We start from the raw sequence: 16,750 nt of genomic DNA, 5'->3' as shown, positions 1-16,750 counted from the left end.
TTCTTATATCCAGGACTTACTATGTATCAGTTACCTTTTGTCCTATTCTGTGTTGTTTGGGTGACTCTTTTTCCATATAGAATATCCAGATTGGTGACCTTTATAAGACATGTATAAGACATTTTTTTCCTCTGTTAGTACCATTTTAGCCTGAGAAGGCTTTTTCAGTGTCCTTCCTTCCTCTTGAAAACACTCTCATTACAGTTGCTGCCATTTTCCTTTCCACTGATGAAGTTGGTCTCATTTGCTCACAGCTTTGTAATCAGACACTCTTGACTAAAATCAGTGAAAATGTATGTGGAGATAGAGGCCTCTAACCTGACCTCAGAAGAGAAAATGTATCATTCATTGCTGCTTATCCTCTGGACTTCTGATTTAGCTCATCCTGCACTCGGCAGTCACTCCACCTGCTTTTCCTTACTGTGGCTGTGGCTGGTTCCTTTGTTCCCGCTGGAATGGATCACACCGACCCGTTCATCTTCTGAGAATGCTGGACCAATGGCTGGAACATATGTGTGAACATATGCACTGCTGCTCTGGTCTCCTCCCATTCTATACTGCCACACATTGCTATATTGGGTGATGTCATATGTGCTCAGACCATATGGTATTTTCTCCTCAGTCTACAGTTGCCTTGTTCATCATACACTTTAATATTTTGCTATATGCGTGTAAGTTCAGTTTGTCTTTTGGAATCCATTTTTATTTGCTGGGGTTAGAGGCATGTACTTGCATGGGAAACCTAATTTTGCAATAGTTACTGGTAGTAAAGGGTATGAGATAATGCTCTGGATTAAACTGAAGATAGCTGTTGAAAGAAAAGTGTTTAAATGATGTCTGTACCTTTACTGTTAAGGAATCAAGCAAAGCAACATGCTGGTCATTTTCATTAACATCAGTATGGGGAATGAAACTCGGAAAACATACATCTCAAAGACTTCATGAGCACCTGATTTTGCTTTTGTTCAGGCAGATGCACATTAAATATCTGCTAATTATGAGTTTTGCAGCAACTTGACTGCTACCTTGAGGTCTCTGTCTGTAGCCACGTTCTGCGTTCTTTGAATTCATCTTGGTATAATATTTTTAAATATTTCAAACAGCAGATGTGCATTGCTTATAGATTTGTGTAAATGTTGGTGCAGTGTGTACAAAATACGTCTCCCATACTATGATCTGTTGACATTATTCTCTGTTGCTTAGCTTCAGACACTAAAGTCATGACATGTGCTGCTGTTTGGAGGATGCCGAAGGAATTGGAATCAGGCAGTCATGAATCCCCTGATGATTCATCAAGCAGCACTCAAACCCTGGAGCTACTCTGTCACCTTGACAACACAGCCCATGGCAATATGGCCTGGTAGGATCCTGCATATTTTATACTCTTAGAAAAAGCCTGAAGGATAGACCCATGCTGTTAGTTTTGTGAAGATTTATATTGTAGAAGCTATGCAATGCACTTTAAAAGTATTCCATCTTTAAAAAAAAAAAAAAGTATAAATGGGATTTTTAGTCCCAGATGTTTCATAGATTAAAAACATTTATTATAGTCCTGCAAACACATATGGAATAACAGCCTGTGTACTGTTTGAATGTGGTTTTCCCCACCTGCCCCATCTAAAGCCTTTGTTGCACAAAGGTATAATACTTAGAGTCTGAATCTTTTAATGGAATGTAAATTTGATGTTGCACATAAGTTTTTCTTTTTTAGTCTTCACTCAACTGATTTAGCCTAAGTGTGAGTAATTTATTGTTTCATAAGGATAAAAATTCATTATGTTATTTGGTGCCTCTGTAACTACTCTTTATCTGTTGTATAGTCAAGACAAGGAGAGCTGCAATACAGCAGAGATTATTACAGATGTTTGTTTCCCTTTCTGTTATTTAAAAGAAAGTTAAATTTGTCCATTGTGTATTTGCAAGTTTGGTGCTTTGTGGATATGTGTATATGACATATATGTTCCCACTGCTTCCTGACCAGATGCAGGGCATATCATTAGCTTTAAGCATCCATTTCTAGCCAGAGATTTCTAGTTTGAGCCTTGCAGATAAAATTTTAACCAAAGAAAAAGGGTAAGTTGAAGGTAATATTTATTAGGTGATTCTTGAAAAGATAGGATACATGAGTGTATTAAAAAATGTACAGATTACTTTTTTCCTAAGATACAGGTTTTTTGAGCATTAAAAATCCTTTAAATCTTTGCTACATATTTTAATATGAGTACTCCTCCTTGTAATCCTTCTATTATTTTAATTCAATTTTTATTGCTGATGCCTTTTGGTAATTAATATTCACAACTATACTGGAGAGGCTTTGTTGTTTGTTTTATTCTTTACCTTTTACCCTTTTAAGCTTTGTGCCTTTTGTCTTAAAATTATCTATAATCAGTTTCTATCTTATGCTGGAATGCCAGAACTTTCTCTGGTAGCCAGATCACTAAAGGAGGAATAGGAGGCATATCACTGCTTTTTATCAGGATCTGAATTATATGGATGCCCAGAATAATTTTTTTCCTCTAATAACAGCTTATGCATGGTTTTCAGTCATCTGCTATCTGATTTTGTTCAGCACTTAGTGCTTACAAGTGTCTGCTGCTATTTAATGTCCTTTATCTATACATGCATGTGTATATATATGCATAGAGATTTGAAAATGTCCAGTGTTAGAGAGATTAAAGGTTGAAACAGAATACTTGGCATTAGTACTTCTCACATCATCTCAGGCAAGCACAGCTGAATTAGAGGATCTTATTCTAGAGCAGACTTTTCTATTTCTGCCTCACTCATATTGGACACAGCTCATAAGTGAGTAAATTTTGCCTTTTGTGCTGTGTCACATAACAGGCCACGCCCCACTGAGTGGTGTGTTGGCTACAAACAGCAACGTAAATATTCTTTGTATTACACTTCTTAAGTATTTAGAAAAATGTGAAGCTATTTAGACACTAAGGGTTCAATTGTTGTTGAAACCAAATATAAATCAGAAAAGCAATTTTCCTCACTGCAAAGTGTAAATACTTTTCAAAGCACAATGTAAGACCAGTGTTCTGGTCTTAGACAATCACTATGAGATCAGTGGTGGTCTAGCACCATACACTTGCAGTAAGAAGGATCTGTCATTTGCCTTGCCATTAGAGCATGCATACCCTTTATGTTTTGCATGGAAAACCACAGGCTGGACACTGGACCCTGGAGTTTAGTGTGAATACTTGCACTTTAAGGAAGGAGGTTGCTTAATCCACAGCATGCAGTAGAACAGTGTGAATGCAGCCATGAATGATTAGATATAGGCTTCAATTTTTAAGTTAATTTTGAATATTATTAGTCAGAATGCATGCTAAGGAAAAATAAATAAAAAGCTGGACTTCTATCTTATCTTTGTATGTTGGGCCTGGAAGAGTGGGCAGAGCTGCCAGTACAGTTTAAAGACGCAGCATGTAATGTTGGTGGCAACCTTTGTGACAGTGACTCCAGATAGCAGCTCATAGGAAGATATTTTTTGTGTGTCTGGTATCCATAGCACAGATGCTTCATGAGATTTGTGGATCTGGTTGCAGATCATAAGTAATTGAGTTTTGATTGTAAATCAGGAAAAAATGCAAGTCTTGAACTGGTTATGTACTCTGGCATCTACCGCCCTACTCAGGTTTTTATTTTGCTTGTAGTTTTGCTCACGTTTACCCTGCTATGCTTTGTTCCTTATTATGCATTTTTCAAGGTAAGCCTGGTAGCTGAAAAATTACCTCACAGATTTTTTCTGTTTCTAGTATCATGCACTAGGAAACACAAGGGGGGGATTTTTTCCAGGTCTGGTGTGTCAGGTGTTGGTTTTGTTCAAATCTGTACTGATGTTAAGAACTGATTCTACTTTTTTTTTACCTTTATCTCATCTCCTTTTTGGAATGCTGTGCTCTAGTGTCTCCAAAATGTCTTCCTAAAACCCAGCAGAGACACATTTAATACCAGCTCTCTTTTGTGAACCAAGACCAAAATAGTGTTTTCAATAGATTGAGACTAAAATCTTAACTTTGCTGGTGTGTGACTGAACACTGTGCTCCTCCCGCTCAAGATCTGTTGAAATAATTTTCTAGTCTTGATAAAACCTTTGGCAAAAATCTAATATCGAAGACATTACAGGCAAGTGAAAAAGAAATTTGCTTTTCTACAATTCCGTTTTATCTGGATTACATGAGTTACTGTGTTTAAAAATGAAGCATAACCATTCATTTTTAAGTACTGAGATTGTTTACTTACAATCCAAGCTTTGAATTTGGGACTCATCAACATTTTTACTCAAACTCTTGTATGGCATAAAGAGAGTCCAGAAAATTAAACAGATGTTAAATTAGGCCAACAAATAGGACTGTTAGTTGTTTTGTTTGATTCTAGCCTAAGATTTTTTCATCCTCTGCCTGCTGTTCCTCATGTAATCCAAAATGGAAAGATTTCAAGTGCAAAAATCCTGAGCGAATTACTTTCAGTGTGGAAAACCCCAGATATACATGGATATGTGTGTGTTTAAAAAGAAAAAAGTCTCTTCAATAAATTCCTTCTGTAGATAAGTATACATATTCATACAGAGTTAAACCCACGTAACAATTAGTATGTTGATCTATGCAAGGTTGTAAGATTCAACTAAAGGAACTTGCCACTGGGTATCTTGCAAGAAGCAGTCCAAGGTACTGTCTGCACAGGAGAGGCCAAGGAAACAGAATAGCAGTTAATGAGATTTTGATTATTCCTCTGAGTGCTGTGTGGAGGAATCCCCAAAACTCATCTGTTAAACCCCTGAAGACTTGTATTTTAGCATTTAGAACAGTAACAGAGAAGTTGTTCTACTTCTCTCTCAGTTTTGCTGCAGATTTTTTTGGTAGTAGACTTGACATGATAGTTCTTGGAGAAGAAGGATACCACAGGCCATAAGAGAAAGCATAATCTGTGAGATCTTGAATTCCTAACACAGCAGGGAGTTTCTCTTGCATCTACTGGAAGCAGGCTTGCCTGTCAATGCTCAACACTCTACTTTTTGCTTTCCAAAGGTGGCAGGTATAAAATAGGGTAGATCCTGTTCAGTATTAAGCTATGTACTTCAAAAGAGAGGGGAAAAAGTGAAGTTGGATTGTGATCTATGAAGTAAATGTGGAATAAAATGAAAATATATAAGGGGAAAGTGTCAGATGAGCAGTAAAATACAACTGTAAAGGGAAAATAAATGGAGGATACAGACACAACGTAAGTGGAGGCTCAATTCTGAGAAGCCTGAAAGGTGAGGAATGAAGAATTCATGTTTTATATGGAAAACAAGAGCTGCTAAAAATTTGTTTGAAGGGGATGAATATGTTAGGAATAATGATAGATTACTTCATTAGGCTGCTCTGCTAGCTCAGGTTGCTTTTTTTTTGTGTGTGTGTGTGTGTATCCCACTCCATCTATCCTAGCTATGAACATGAAAATATTGCCATATCTAAGAGAACGTAGGGAGGAAGACAAATTACAAATTTTTAGAGACACAGATGTTTAAAGAACTCCAGGATGTTTATCACTAAAATATTAAATTAGAACTTTGAATTTACAAAGGAGAAAGTTATTATAAATGAGCTATTTCCAGAGATTGTAAGTACTTGAATTTTTATTTGGTATTTCATTGAAGGTCTCCAAATAGAGTACAGAGAAGTACCATCTCTTCCTTGGCCATACATAGTACAAATCAACCTCATTAAGGCTGGCTTTTTACAAAATTTGCTGTTATTGTCCTTTCAACTTGAGTAATGATTTAATTCATTTAAGATAAAGAAGATGCTATGCATAACATTTTATTGCTTCAGTTTCATTGTGTTCATTCCATTAATGCACACAGTCACCTGATCAAAGTTAGGCTTATTCATAATTGATGCCCCGAAGACAGATGACTGAAATCCAGTTGTGTTTTACTTTCTTTTTTGGCCTTTAAATTTATTTAAAAAAAACCCCCAAAAGCCCACAGAAAGCAAACCACCCTAAAACATTTTAAAGTAAAAAAAGCCAAGAGGTAAGAGAATCTGGAACTCAAAAGAAAAGTGAAAATGATGTTTTTAATAGCTCTAACACTTTCATGTATTATTCAGGTATCACTTCGCTTTCCTGTCATGATCTTGGTAATGTTACTTCTTCTATAGTACCCCTCTGTAGGCTTCAAGATATATGTGTAAAAATTCTACCTTAGGGTTTCATTAAAAAAAAAAAAAAAAAAAGGTCTAAAGCAATTTAATAGTCTGTACTTAATGAATATAAACCTGAAAGCAACAATACTTTTAGAAGGAAAGTATGATCTTGAATATTCGGTACAGTAACTGTTAGTTATGTTTTACAGCAAAGACATGTAATAAGTGCAATCATAAGGTTTTTAACCTTATCTTAACCCTTCATATGTCCCAGTACCAGAAGTATAATTGTGAGGTCAGAGCTCCCTCTGATAATTGTACAGAGATTTCTTTGAGAGTGTCAGGACTGTCAGTTGTATATTCTGATATATAAACTGAACTCTGTATTATTTTTGGGGGGAGGGAGAGGCTTTTATAACAGCTGCTGAGCAGATATTAATTGTATCTTCACATGATGCAAAAAATTTCTGAGCTATCTGAAATTTTAAGCATTTAAGAATTCTTCCACGCTTGGTTCATTCCACATATTCCATCAGCCACTTCTGATATTACAGTAAGTATAGAGACAAATTTTTTGGACTAACTTAATACATGGCAAGTTGTAGTTTCACTGGGAATGTATCTTAACAGCTGCTTATCAGTACTGATAATGCCCTTTATATTCTGATCCTTTCTAAGCTGGTAAAAGTTTAAACTGTATTTATGTCCCTGCTCTCTTCATAATTCCATGTGATCCTGAATTCTTCATGGGATTTGGCTCTCTTAAATCTTTCATTCTTCTTTATTGTAAATAAAATCATCTTTTATATATAAATCCAAGTGTTCAGTGTTCAATCATTAGTTGTCTTTCTTACGTTTTCTCTCTCCTTTTCCACTTTTGTCATCCTCTCTAAAATATGTCTCAAACCAGCAGAGTAGTTTAGAACACTCATTTTCTCATTTTCATTCCCTTGAATGTTTGTGGTAATTCTGAGTGGTTAGTGTTGTGCAATTTTAAAACTTTAGGCTCTTCAATGTAATCACTTTTCCTAGGGAATAAAGTGATTCATTAATTGGATACTGAAGTAATAGAACTTTGTATTATATGCCCTTTTTATTATGTTAGCTTTTAATCAGAATTTATTTGACTCTAGTCATGTAAATCAGGAGGAAAACTAGTCAAACTAAAATCTGACACTGAAGCAAATACTAAAAGGAAAAATATTTATTTATTCATTTTTGTGAACTTACTATAGATTAACTTACAGCTTCTGATAAGTTAAATAGATCCCATATGATTGAATGAAAATTAGTTTTATGAGGTCTTTGCAGTTGTTTGTGTTTAGTTTGGATTCATAAATCATGATACAGAAGATAGTGCAGAAATTGTGTTATTGTACAAGTAGAAAAAAACAGTTTGTAGAGTGCTATTACTTCTCCGTCCCAACTTGAACATAGTTTAGTTTCTGTTCTCACCGTGCTATTATATTCCCCAGTTTACTGCTAAATTAGTTGAGAGTTTTCCCCACTGAAAGAAAATTGAGATATTTTTAAAAGGGGTTTTCTTCCTCTTTGTAATGTCACTTAAGCTATTCATACCACTGAAAAGGTGAGGGTTAAAATTTGCTTTAATGGATTTTTCAGGTGAAATAGATACTTCTGTTTATTATACTACTATTCTATTTATTCTAATAGTTTTATTTTCAATCTTACTGAATTGCTTAAAATGTTAGTGAGGAATGTTAAAGAAAAATGGTGTTGCAGAACTCTGAAAAAAATCAGTTATGCAGGAAAAAACTGAAATGTTCGTGAGGAACTAACTGAGCAGGTGCCCCTGTTTTCTTGGTATCAGAGTCCAGTTTGCTCTCCAAAACCCCATTAAGGATTTACTATTTAGAATATTTATCCCTTAGAGTAGAATTCTTTCCAGCACAACATTCTGAGATGACTATAGATGTAGCAATGTTGCTGCTGACACTTGCTTGCATAGTAGTTGAAATTTTGGGGTTTTGAAATGTCTTTTGGAGGTCTTTTGGATGCAAAAGCTGACCCTTGTACATTTAAGTGCATCTATTTGGTAAAATGTCTGTGAGACCCAGAGGGGTGTCCTGCAGCCTCCCACAGTCCAGAGTGTTCAGTCTCGGGCAGTGGTGGGTGAGGTAAATGAGGGAGACCACATTAGTTACAGTCCCAGCTGCTTCTTGCAGTCTCTTCACCTCAAATTCTCCCAGAATGAACAGTTGCTGGATTAGAGGTATTTATTAGAGGGTACATCTATGCTAGGTCTGTGTAAAGCTTTAGCATTCTGCTCTTCTGAACAGGAGTGGTGATTTTTTCAACTATTAATGTAGATCTAGGCAATCATCATTTTCTTCTTAGGCATATGTTTTAAATCACTGAAGAAATATACTCAGAGGAATATTCTGCTTTGTTAGATATTATTCCCCTAACCAACCATGCAGTTTGTTACAAACAGCATAAATTAGTAAGCATATGCTATATCCATATTTCCATCTTTGAAAAATCCCTTATGAAAATACTCATATTGTCCCTCTCAAAAGGAGATGCATATTTTCTCTAAAATAAGTGTGCAGAGATTGTTTTTGCTCACTCCAGCTGTTTTGCAAATAAGTTTGTTTCAGCCCTTAATTTTTGCCTTAGTACGTGGAATAAAATATTGTCATCCTGAGGCCTCCAGAGGCTGGGCAGGAGTTTTACCTGTGTGCTTTCCTGACAGACATTGATACTATAAAAATGTTTTCCTGAGGCTGACCACCTTACTGATCTTTGACAGACAAGCCAGTTATATGTTTCCTTCCTGACATGTCAAATAGCCATAATATTCACTTTGGGATTTTTTTAAGGCCTGTTCAGGCAACAGAATGGAAATGGTGTTTGTGACTGCAGCTGCTCCATGAGTAGTGTGTTCTACAGGCCTATATAATGATAATTTAAGGAGGAAAAATATTTTAGAAATAAGTGATTTTTATGTGGCACCTCCTTGTTGGGATGATTTTGTATTTGTTTGTAAAGCGATTTAATTTTTCTGAATGTAATAATAATGCAAGAGGCAGAATAAAGCCCAGCTGTCTTTGGGGGTCTTGTCCAAAATAATCCTTCATTTCTCAATTATTTCTCAGCAGCTTTTTAACTAAAATGTTCACCTTACCTTCTAGGTTCTTTTTTTAGGAAGCTATGTTTCTTGTTTCACCGCATCTTCAGGAGTCGGAGTCCAAGTTAGATCTCAATATCTGAGAATTTTGGGATGAAATGGAACTTGTGTTCCCTACGGCAGACTTCAGTGCGCTGTAAAATAGCCAGAACTGATTTAATTCAGAAATGTGGCTGTTTTGTAGACCACTTGGCTAGGGAAAAAGAATCATGAGTTCCGTGTTGTACTTGGTCTGATCTCCTGTCTCTTAGAATTAATGTCCTGATTATCTGATAGGCAAGAGTCATCTTTAAATTGGAATCATTGTGATGCAAAGAAGGCACAATATTTGAGTTCTTAATATGTGATTTTTTTTCTGGTGGGCTACATGGAAAGCTGCGGGATGGTCTGCTGAGTTACCAAATGCATGGGTATATTTTCCATTTTTCAGTGCATGAGAGTTTTTAGTCTTGCAATTTTTTTCCATTTATAGAAATAAACAGTTGTCACTTCTGTAATTGCAGTTAAGCAGTAGTTAATGCTTGTTTTGTCTAACACTTATGGCTTAACTGCACTTTGTGTCGATGAAAGTGTTTGCATGTTGCTTTTTTCTTCCTTAGTCTGTAATGAGGGACTTGGAATTGTTCATTTTTAAAAGCTCAGTGTGTTTATTGACAAAGGTGTTAACTATCTTTTCAGCATAGAAGAAGATAATGGGGTCCTTTCATGTGTGCATTTGAGTGAATATTTTAAATACTCTTATTTTTGTTAAGGTAATGTTCTCTGTAGGATTTAACTTAATTTTTATATACCAAAAACTACTAGCTGCAAGCTTAATTGAAGCATCCTGAGTTAGATGATAACAAAGTACGGTAAAATGCAACATATATAATTGCTTGTCTTCTGTTTATAGATTATTTAAAGAGCAGCTCTGAAGTTGCCATTCAGTTTCTGAGTGGCAGCTGTAAATTTGACAAGCGTCTTGTCCGTTTCTAAAAACTGTAAGCGTCAGCAACTGTTGGCACACTGAGGAAAATGGAACTGCCTGGTTTATCTGTTTTCCTTTTTAGACATTATCACTGCTATGCTGAAAACTGTTCTAAATGGAAGCTTCAATTTCTCTAAAATTTATATCTTATTTCAAAAGTAACTTTCTTTTTTTCAATCACCAATATTTCCTGCCCACGTCTTCTCCGTAGTATTTCATGTTTAACAGTCATGCGTACAGCACATAGCTGAACATGTCACAAAGGGTGATTTGAGTAACCTCTTCTTGAGATTATAAAGTCTGAATGAATGATTACTACAACCATACCCATAAATGAAAAATGAAATAGAAGTAAAATGGACATCTCACAAGGCTAGAGTGAATGTTGGAGGGACCTTATCATTGCAAGGTATGTCAGCTTGGTTATAATTGGCCCTGATTAGCACGCTGTCTTCATCTGTAAAAATTCTTTTACATTGAAGTTTGGTGATGCTCGAAGATGTGAAATTTCTTCCTACCTTTGAAAACATCAAATAAATTGTTTTCAATCTAGCTTTTATAATTGAAAATTGAGTGATTCATGTAGGACAGGTACAGATATATCAACAGGAATAACAAATACTGATCTCTGGCTGAAAGGGCTCTTAAATGGTTAAGTGGCCAAACCAGATTTCATTGTCTGTATTTAAAAATATATCTACATAGAGCAACACCCAAATACCAGTTATATTTTCAGCAGTATATAAGTAAAATGATGGACTTAAATAAATGTGATCAGAATCAACTTGAAGATTTCTTTCTTACCTGTTCAGCCATGTGATGGTCCTGATATCTTTCAATTTCACTTTGGAAAACTTGATTGTGGAAGGTTAGTTGTGATCACATGCAGGTTATTGTGCATTAATTTTCTTTATCCTGTTACATGTTTTCATAAAATATTTTCATCTGTTTGAAAGATCTAATTGATGTATCTGTGCAGCATAACTACATGAAATTCTGAAATATGCATGGCAGTGCCAGTTGGTTTCTTCACATCGTTATGGGCAAAATGTAGTTGAACATGTAATTGAAACTGCATGTCATCATTTTTATTATCAGCACTCATTTTCAATTGCTTCTAAGTTTTTTCCAAGTTGTACCACAACTTTTCAAAAGTTTTGGTAAATAAGATTATCAATACTACAGACAAAACAGCCAAATTTAAAATAAATCATAAATTGTTCCAGTACCATGTTCTTGTTAAAACACATTTGAAAACATGATAGTAGCTTAATGTGCTAAATGTAGTGATTTTGTCCTAATACAACAAAACTCACTACAAATGGGCTTTTATAGGAGGTAGTTTTCATGGATTGACAACACAGTAAGGATGCAGGTAATGCTTCCAGCAGAAGATAGGTGCAGAAACTAGTCCTTTCTTTATTCTGTTATGCTGCCTTAGGGAAAAGTTCAGTGGGTAAGGAGTCAGCCAGTGCACTCTTTTAATTATAATCCCAGATTTTTCTTTGCAAAACAGCAAACAGATGCAGTCATCTGCTTGTATATCTGGTGCTTGTTTTACTAAAAGTGCAGAGTAAAATCTGATGAAACTGTTTACACAAGGAGCAAGAGTATTTTAAGAGGAAGGTATCATCTGAGAACAATTGAGTTTTGTTGTATTAATGGTGTGAAAAAAGATACTCTGTCACTTCTTTCTGTTACCTGCAGCTTCTTATTTTCTTTTCCTTGTGTTTTATAGCATAAAATTAGATGAAATTCCATCACTTGGATCTAGAGCCAGCCAGGTGATATCCAGTGTTTTAGGAATATTGGAGTTAAGCAAAATTTGGGATAAAATAGAAGCATGCATAATGTGCAATGCAGGTTTAGAAAAGTTGCTAGTGGATTCCTAATGTTGGGCTCACTTACCCAAAGCTGCATCTGTTTGTGTGACCTTCTTTCATCTATTCCCTCTGTTATGATCCAAATTAACACAGAAGAGCAAGGAAAACTAAGTCTCTATGAATAAAATGGATCAAACCCAGAAAGGTTTGAAATATACCCCAAAACTTGATTAAAACCAAACAAGGTTAGATGTTGGTGCCAAAACGCTTGATATATTTTATTTAATAGTGAAAGAGACAAAGAGAAAACAAGAGAGAGAAAAAAAAAAAGAAAAAGAAAAAAAAAAAAGGACTAGAAAGAGAAAAGAAAGAAATAGAAAAAGAGATGTGCAGGTATGGGGGGGGACAGGGAGAGAGTAACAGCGGTGAGGTAGAAACATATCAGCCTTCCAAGGGTCCCAGTGACATCTTGTGGCTTTTTGGTCTTTTTTGGTGGTGAGGGTCCCCCAGCACCCACTGCCACCACGAAGCATAGAATCCAATGGATTAAAGAATGTTTATAGCATCGAGGTGGGAACACCCACGTGCCTCCCCTGGGGAGCGCAGGTTTAGCATTGTCACTTGCAACACTGTGGATCTGTTGCATCGTGTTGCATTACTCTGGTGTGGGGTCTGGGGACCCCTTTGGGGGGCCTTTGGTGGGCCATGACAGCCCCTTCACCTTTCCCAGGGTGAAGAGATCCCACAGCTGAGCTCCTCTGCACTTGGGAGGGTGGGTGTTCACTGCCTCTCACCAGAGGTTTTTTCACCACACACCCAAAACCTCTCTCCCCCCGCCCTTTGGTGTGAGGGTCTGTGCTGGCCTGGCTGCTGACAGCCCTGGGGCGCTGGTCTCCCCGCAAGGTTCTAAGCTTGATCCTTCTGTGAATGTGTTCTTCTTCCCCAGCCCAGGCCTGAGTCACTTTATCTTACTTCCACCAATGTGCAGTCCAAGGCCCCATTCAGTGGCTGGGTGGTTTTCCCTGCAGCTTTTATACAGTTTTGGTGTAATAGGTGAAAGTCTTTCATGAAGATGTTTAAGCCATAAATTAAAACATTTGAGTCTCCAACCATCCAATTACTGAATTGATTCATGCAAAAACAAACTAGAAAACTTGTATCTAGTTGTGGACTTCGGATAATCGTCAAGAAGTGGGACTTCAAATCGGCACTGAGGGTGAAAACAGCATATCAAGTGCTTTTATATAGCTGAGGTTTCAGTCTTAGAATGGAAAGATGTTTCTCCATTAACCTCTTGATGCTGAAGTTGTGATCTCTGCCTTCGGGTATATTGTTGCTCTAAGATTATTGGGAGGTTGTAAAACTTACAAAAGTGTTACAAAATTACTAATACAGAAACCTGTTCTCATTAAATCTCCAGTATTCTTTCAATCTTTGTTACCTCTATTAGGGTTAGAGTGCATGTATTTAGCTGAGCTGCCCATACTCACTGGCTTAAATATTCTGCTTTTCATAGACAGAATAAGAGATGATTTCTTGTATTCTGTCCTGTATGGCATGAAAGGTTAAAAGTGTATGCTGATTAAGTAATGATGACAGCTGCAAAGTTGAAAAAAGTTTGCATCAAAACCAAGGCTTGTGATTTTTGGTGCACCTTCAGAAAAGGATGCATAACACTCCTTATGAACAACACTGAGGTTTCGAACTACAGCCTTCTAAAATTGGTGTACATCAAGGTCTCTGGTTGTATTTCTGTGTGTGCATGCAGAATGACTGCTACAAATTGCTAGTTAATGGCGGATTTTGGACTAAAAATATGTGATGGATTTCATCTAAAGGAAACCAGAAGGACTGTGGTTTGACATATTTTGGTATAGATTAGATCCACAGAATTAAAATGGCTTTCTAGTTCAAATTCCGATGGATTTTAATACTGGGTTGTTTATTTTATTTTTCTGTTTCTGTTTTACAGTGTTATGTGGGAACCGATGGGAGATGGTAAAAAAATTATTTCACTGGCTGATAACAACATATTATTGTGGGATTTGCAGGAAAGTTCAGCCAAAGCTGAGGTAAGAAATTTTCTTTTAACAAAACATGCTATACTTGAATATACTGCAAATGACAACATTTCCTATCCTAGAATTTGCTAATCTTTTAACTATTCCTTCAGAAGTATATCTTTGCCTATAATGTAGGTGGGGAAAATGAACATTCTACCATTGTCTTAAATAAGAGTGCTTAAGAGTAGTATTTTAGTATCTGTTGCAAGTGAGTAAATGTTTTCTTTGTTCTAGAGTTCCCCTTTACTGTCCCACTTTTTTATAGTGAATAATCTAAAATAAAGCAGTGCTGATTTGGTGAATGTCTACAAGTGGAAAAATTGATGATCAGTAAAGCCAAAGGTTACTGAATTCAGATAATGGTATAGTAACTCATGTTGGTTAATACCATGCAACCCTTTATTTAATTTACAACTCTTGATTGTGTAAGCATAAGTTTCTCTATTTGTTATGTACTGCTTTGTATTCTCAGTGTTAGTTTAATTTAGTAATATATAGTTTATTCAGATTATTTCACTTCTTGTTAAAAACATCTTATATATATAAAAAAGTGTCACTTGCATAGATTTTTGTTTTATTATGCCATATCATAGAAGGCACATAGAAAACTTTGAATGGTTCTGTCTTGTCATTTAGATCAGTGTCTGTGCTTGTAAATGAAAATCCATTATGTCAAGGACATTACTATTCAGTTGATCTGTTGTCACATTTAACTCCTCAGGTCAGGGTTAATTTTTTTTCCTGGATGCTGCAGAATCAGTTTTTTCAACTTAGTCAAGACACTGTATCCATAAGCTCTTCCCTGTTGGTACCATTTGACTGTGTGCAAATAGATGATGTCTTGAGTTATTAGTATTTTGCTAGATTTCACATTATAACTATGTAATATAGTGTAGTTTAATACTTTATAAATTAGGCCCTTTGGGTTCTTTCTCTAGATGAGAAACTTTAGTGCTTTTTTTTCACCTGCAACTTCAATTGGTGTTATGTTGTCTTCCAAGGCATCAAATTAGTGTTTGTTTTTATCAAATTGATGTTGAGAATTTCTGACAACTTGCCTCCAGGAGCTTGTTTTTGGCACTGTATCCCTGGATTTGCATTACACCTGCATTAGTCAGTATTTCCTTCCTAATGTCTGCATAATACACAAACATTTCTGCAAAATTGAAAAACTATTTGGGGGTTGGTAGTGTTTCCATGCTGTAGTTCCTCATGTCTCTTGGAAGTACTGAGACTCCTGGACAACTTAGCATTATCCCTTTCTCCTGCTTTTACTCCTTGTGCCGGTGTGTCCTTACCTGCTGAAATTCTTTTGAATGTTAATTAGTATTTTCATTGTTCAACCTCATTCTCATGACTGTCTCATATTTTTCTTAATCCTAACCTCTCTGAAATGTCCCTGCTCATGGCATGGGATTGGCATTAAATAATCTTTAAAGCCCCTTCAAACCCAAACTATTCTATGATTTCCTTTGGAATACTGTCTGGTGTATTATCAGTTTCTCTGCGTGGCAGTCTTGTAATGAACGCCAAATTTTATGTGGTTTTTATTCCTCATTTTATATTGCTTGGGAATTATTTACTAGAATTTTGTATGTTTTGTGTTGCTCATACCATTTCTTTTCTCAAAACTAAACCCCCACTCTGTCACACAAATATTTGTGCAGATAACCGTGATTTCCATTTTCTTTTCCTTCTGTTGCTAGAATTATTATCTGTATCATTTTGGAGAGGAATAAACGACCAAATTTTGTAATTTCGATATGATTTGGGGAATCAGTATTTTTGTCCTCAGAGCAACATTCAGCTTGCATATCCTTGCAGTATTTAAAGTAGAATTCCTTATGTAGAATATTTTTTTAATTGATGCTTCTAAGATATGCTTGTACTGCATCAAATGTTGATGGCACGAAAGGACTCTAGAAGGCAAAGTAAGTGATAAAGAAATGAAGGGGATTTTTAACCTGTGACATTTGTTATATGCTTATATTTTTTATAGAAGTAAATGAATAAAACCAAATGTGAAATTCTATATCAAAGAAACTGCTTCACGTAATGAAGTAGGTATATCAACTCTTGACTGACATCTTCAGATAGGATCATTTGAAAATGTTTATTAAAAACCTTTGTTTGAGAAGTTAAGAACGTTGTTCAGATTTTACAATCAGGCTCTCAGGAGACTTGATATAGAATTCGACTGATCCTCTATATTTCCATTTAAAATAGTCTGGTATCTCATGTGATTGCACTGTAAACAAGAATTATTTGTGATTAAAATTTTACCTGAGAATGATTGTTTAGCATAATCAGTCTTCTGCTCCAGCAGTTTTTGAGTTGTTCTTAGATGATACTTACTTCAATACCAAGTCATACACTGCTTTTAAAGTGGTTTGATAGAGAAAGTTCACTGAAACTTGACTCTCAGAAAACCTATGTCCATGCCTCAAAATCTTGAGTCCAGTGAATCACTTCTGAGATTGGAATTCTTGCAATTTTTGAATGTTGAATTTTTGTCTGCAACAAATTTGTCTTAAACATGTCTGTGGATTCCTGAGCTAGCTGGAGTCCAGTTGAACAAGACTGAGGAAAGCATAAACATCTCTTTA

The 16,750-nt window shown here is 35.8% G+C and overlaps 1 protein-coding gene across 4 annotated transcripts in view; it reads left to right on the top strand.

The window, feature by feature from the left end:
• Window positions 1-16,750, top strand: part of EIPR1 (EARP complex and GARP complex interacting protein 1) — a 77,897-nt gene that overhangs the window by 36,876 nt on the left and 24,271 nt on the right. For all 4 annotated transcript variants that reach the window (XM_040058075.2, XM_040058073.2, XM_040058072.1 and 1 more), the window contains 2 exons: window positions 1,204-1,360; window positions 14,054-14,153. In XM_040058075.2, coding sequence (XP_039914009.1) covers window positions 1,221-1,360; window positions 14,054-14,153 — 240 coding nt within the window. In that variant the 5' untranslated portion in view covers window positions 1,204-1,220. The remainder of the gene's footprint in view (window positions 1-1,203; window positions 1,361-14,053; window positions 14,154-16,750) is intronic.

This window comes from Hirundo rustica, chromosome 3, assembly GCF_015227805.2.
Source record: "Hirundo rustica isolate bHirRus1 chromosome 3, bHirRus1.pri.v3, whole genome shotgun sequence".
Taxonomy (NCBI): Eukaryota; Metazoa; Chordata; class Aves; order Passeriformes; family Hirundinidae; genus Hirundo; species Hirundo rustica.
Note: the sequence above shows the minus strand (reverse complement) of the source record. Positions and strands in the feature narration are given on the sequence as shown.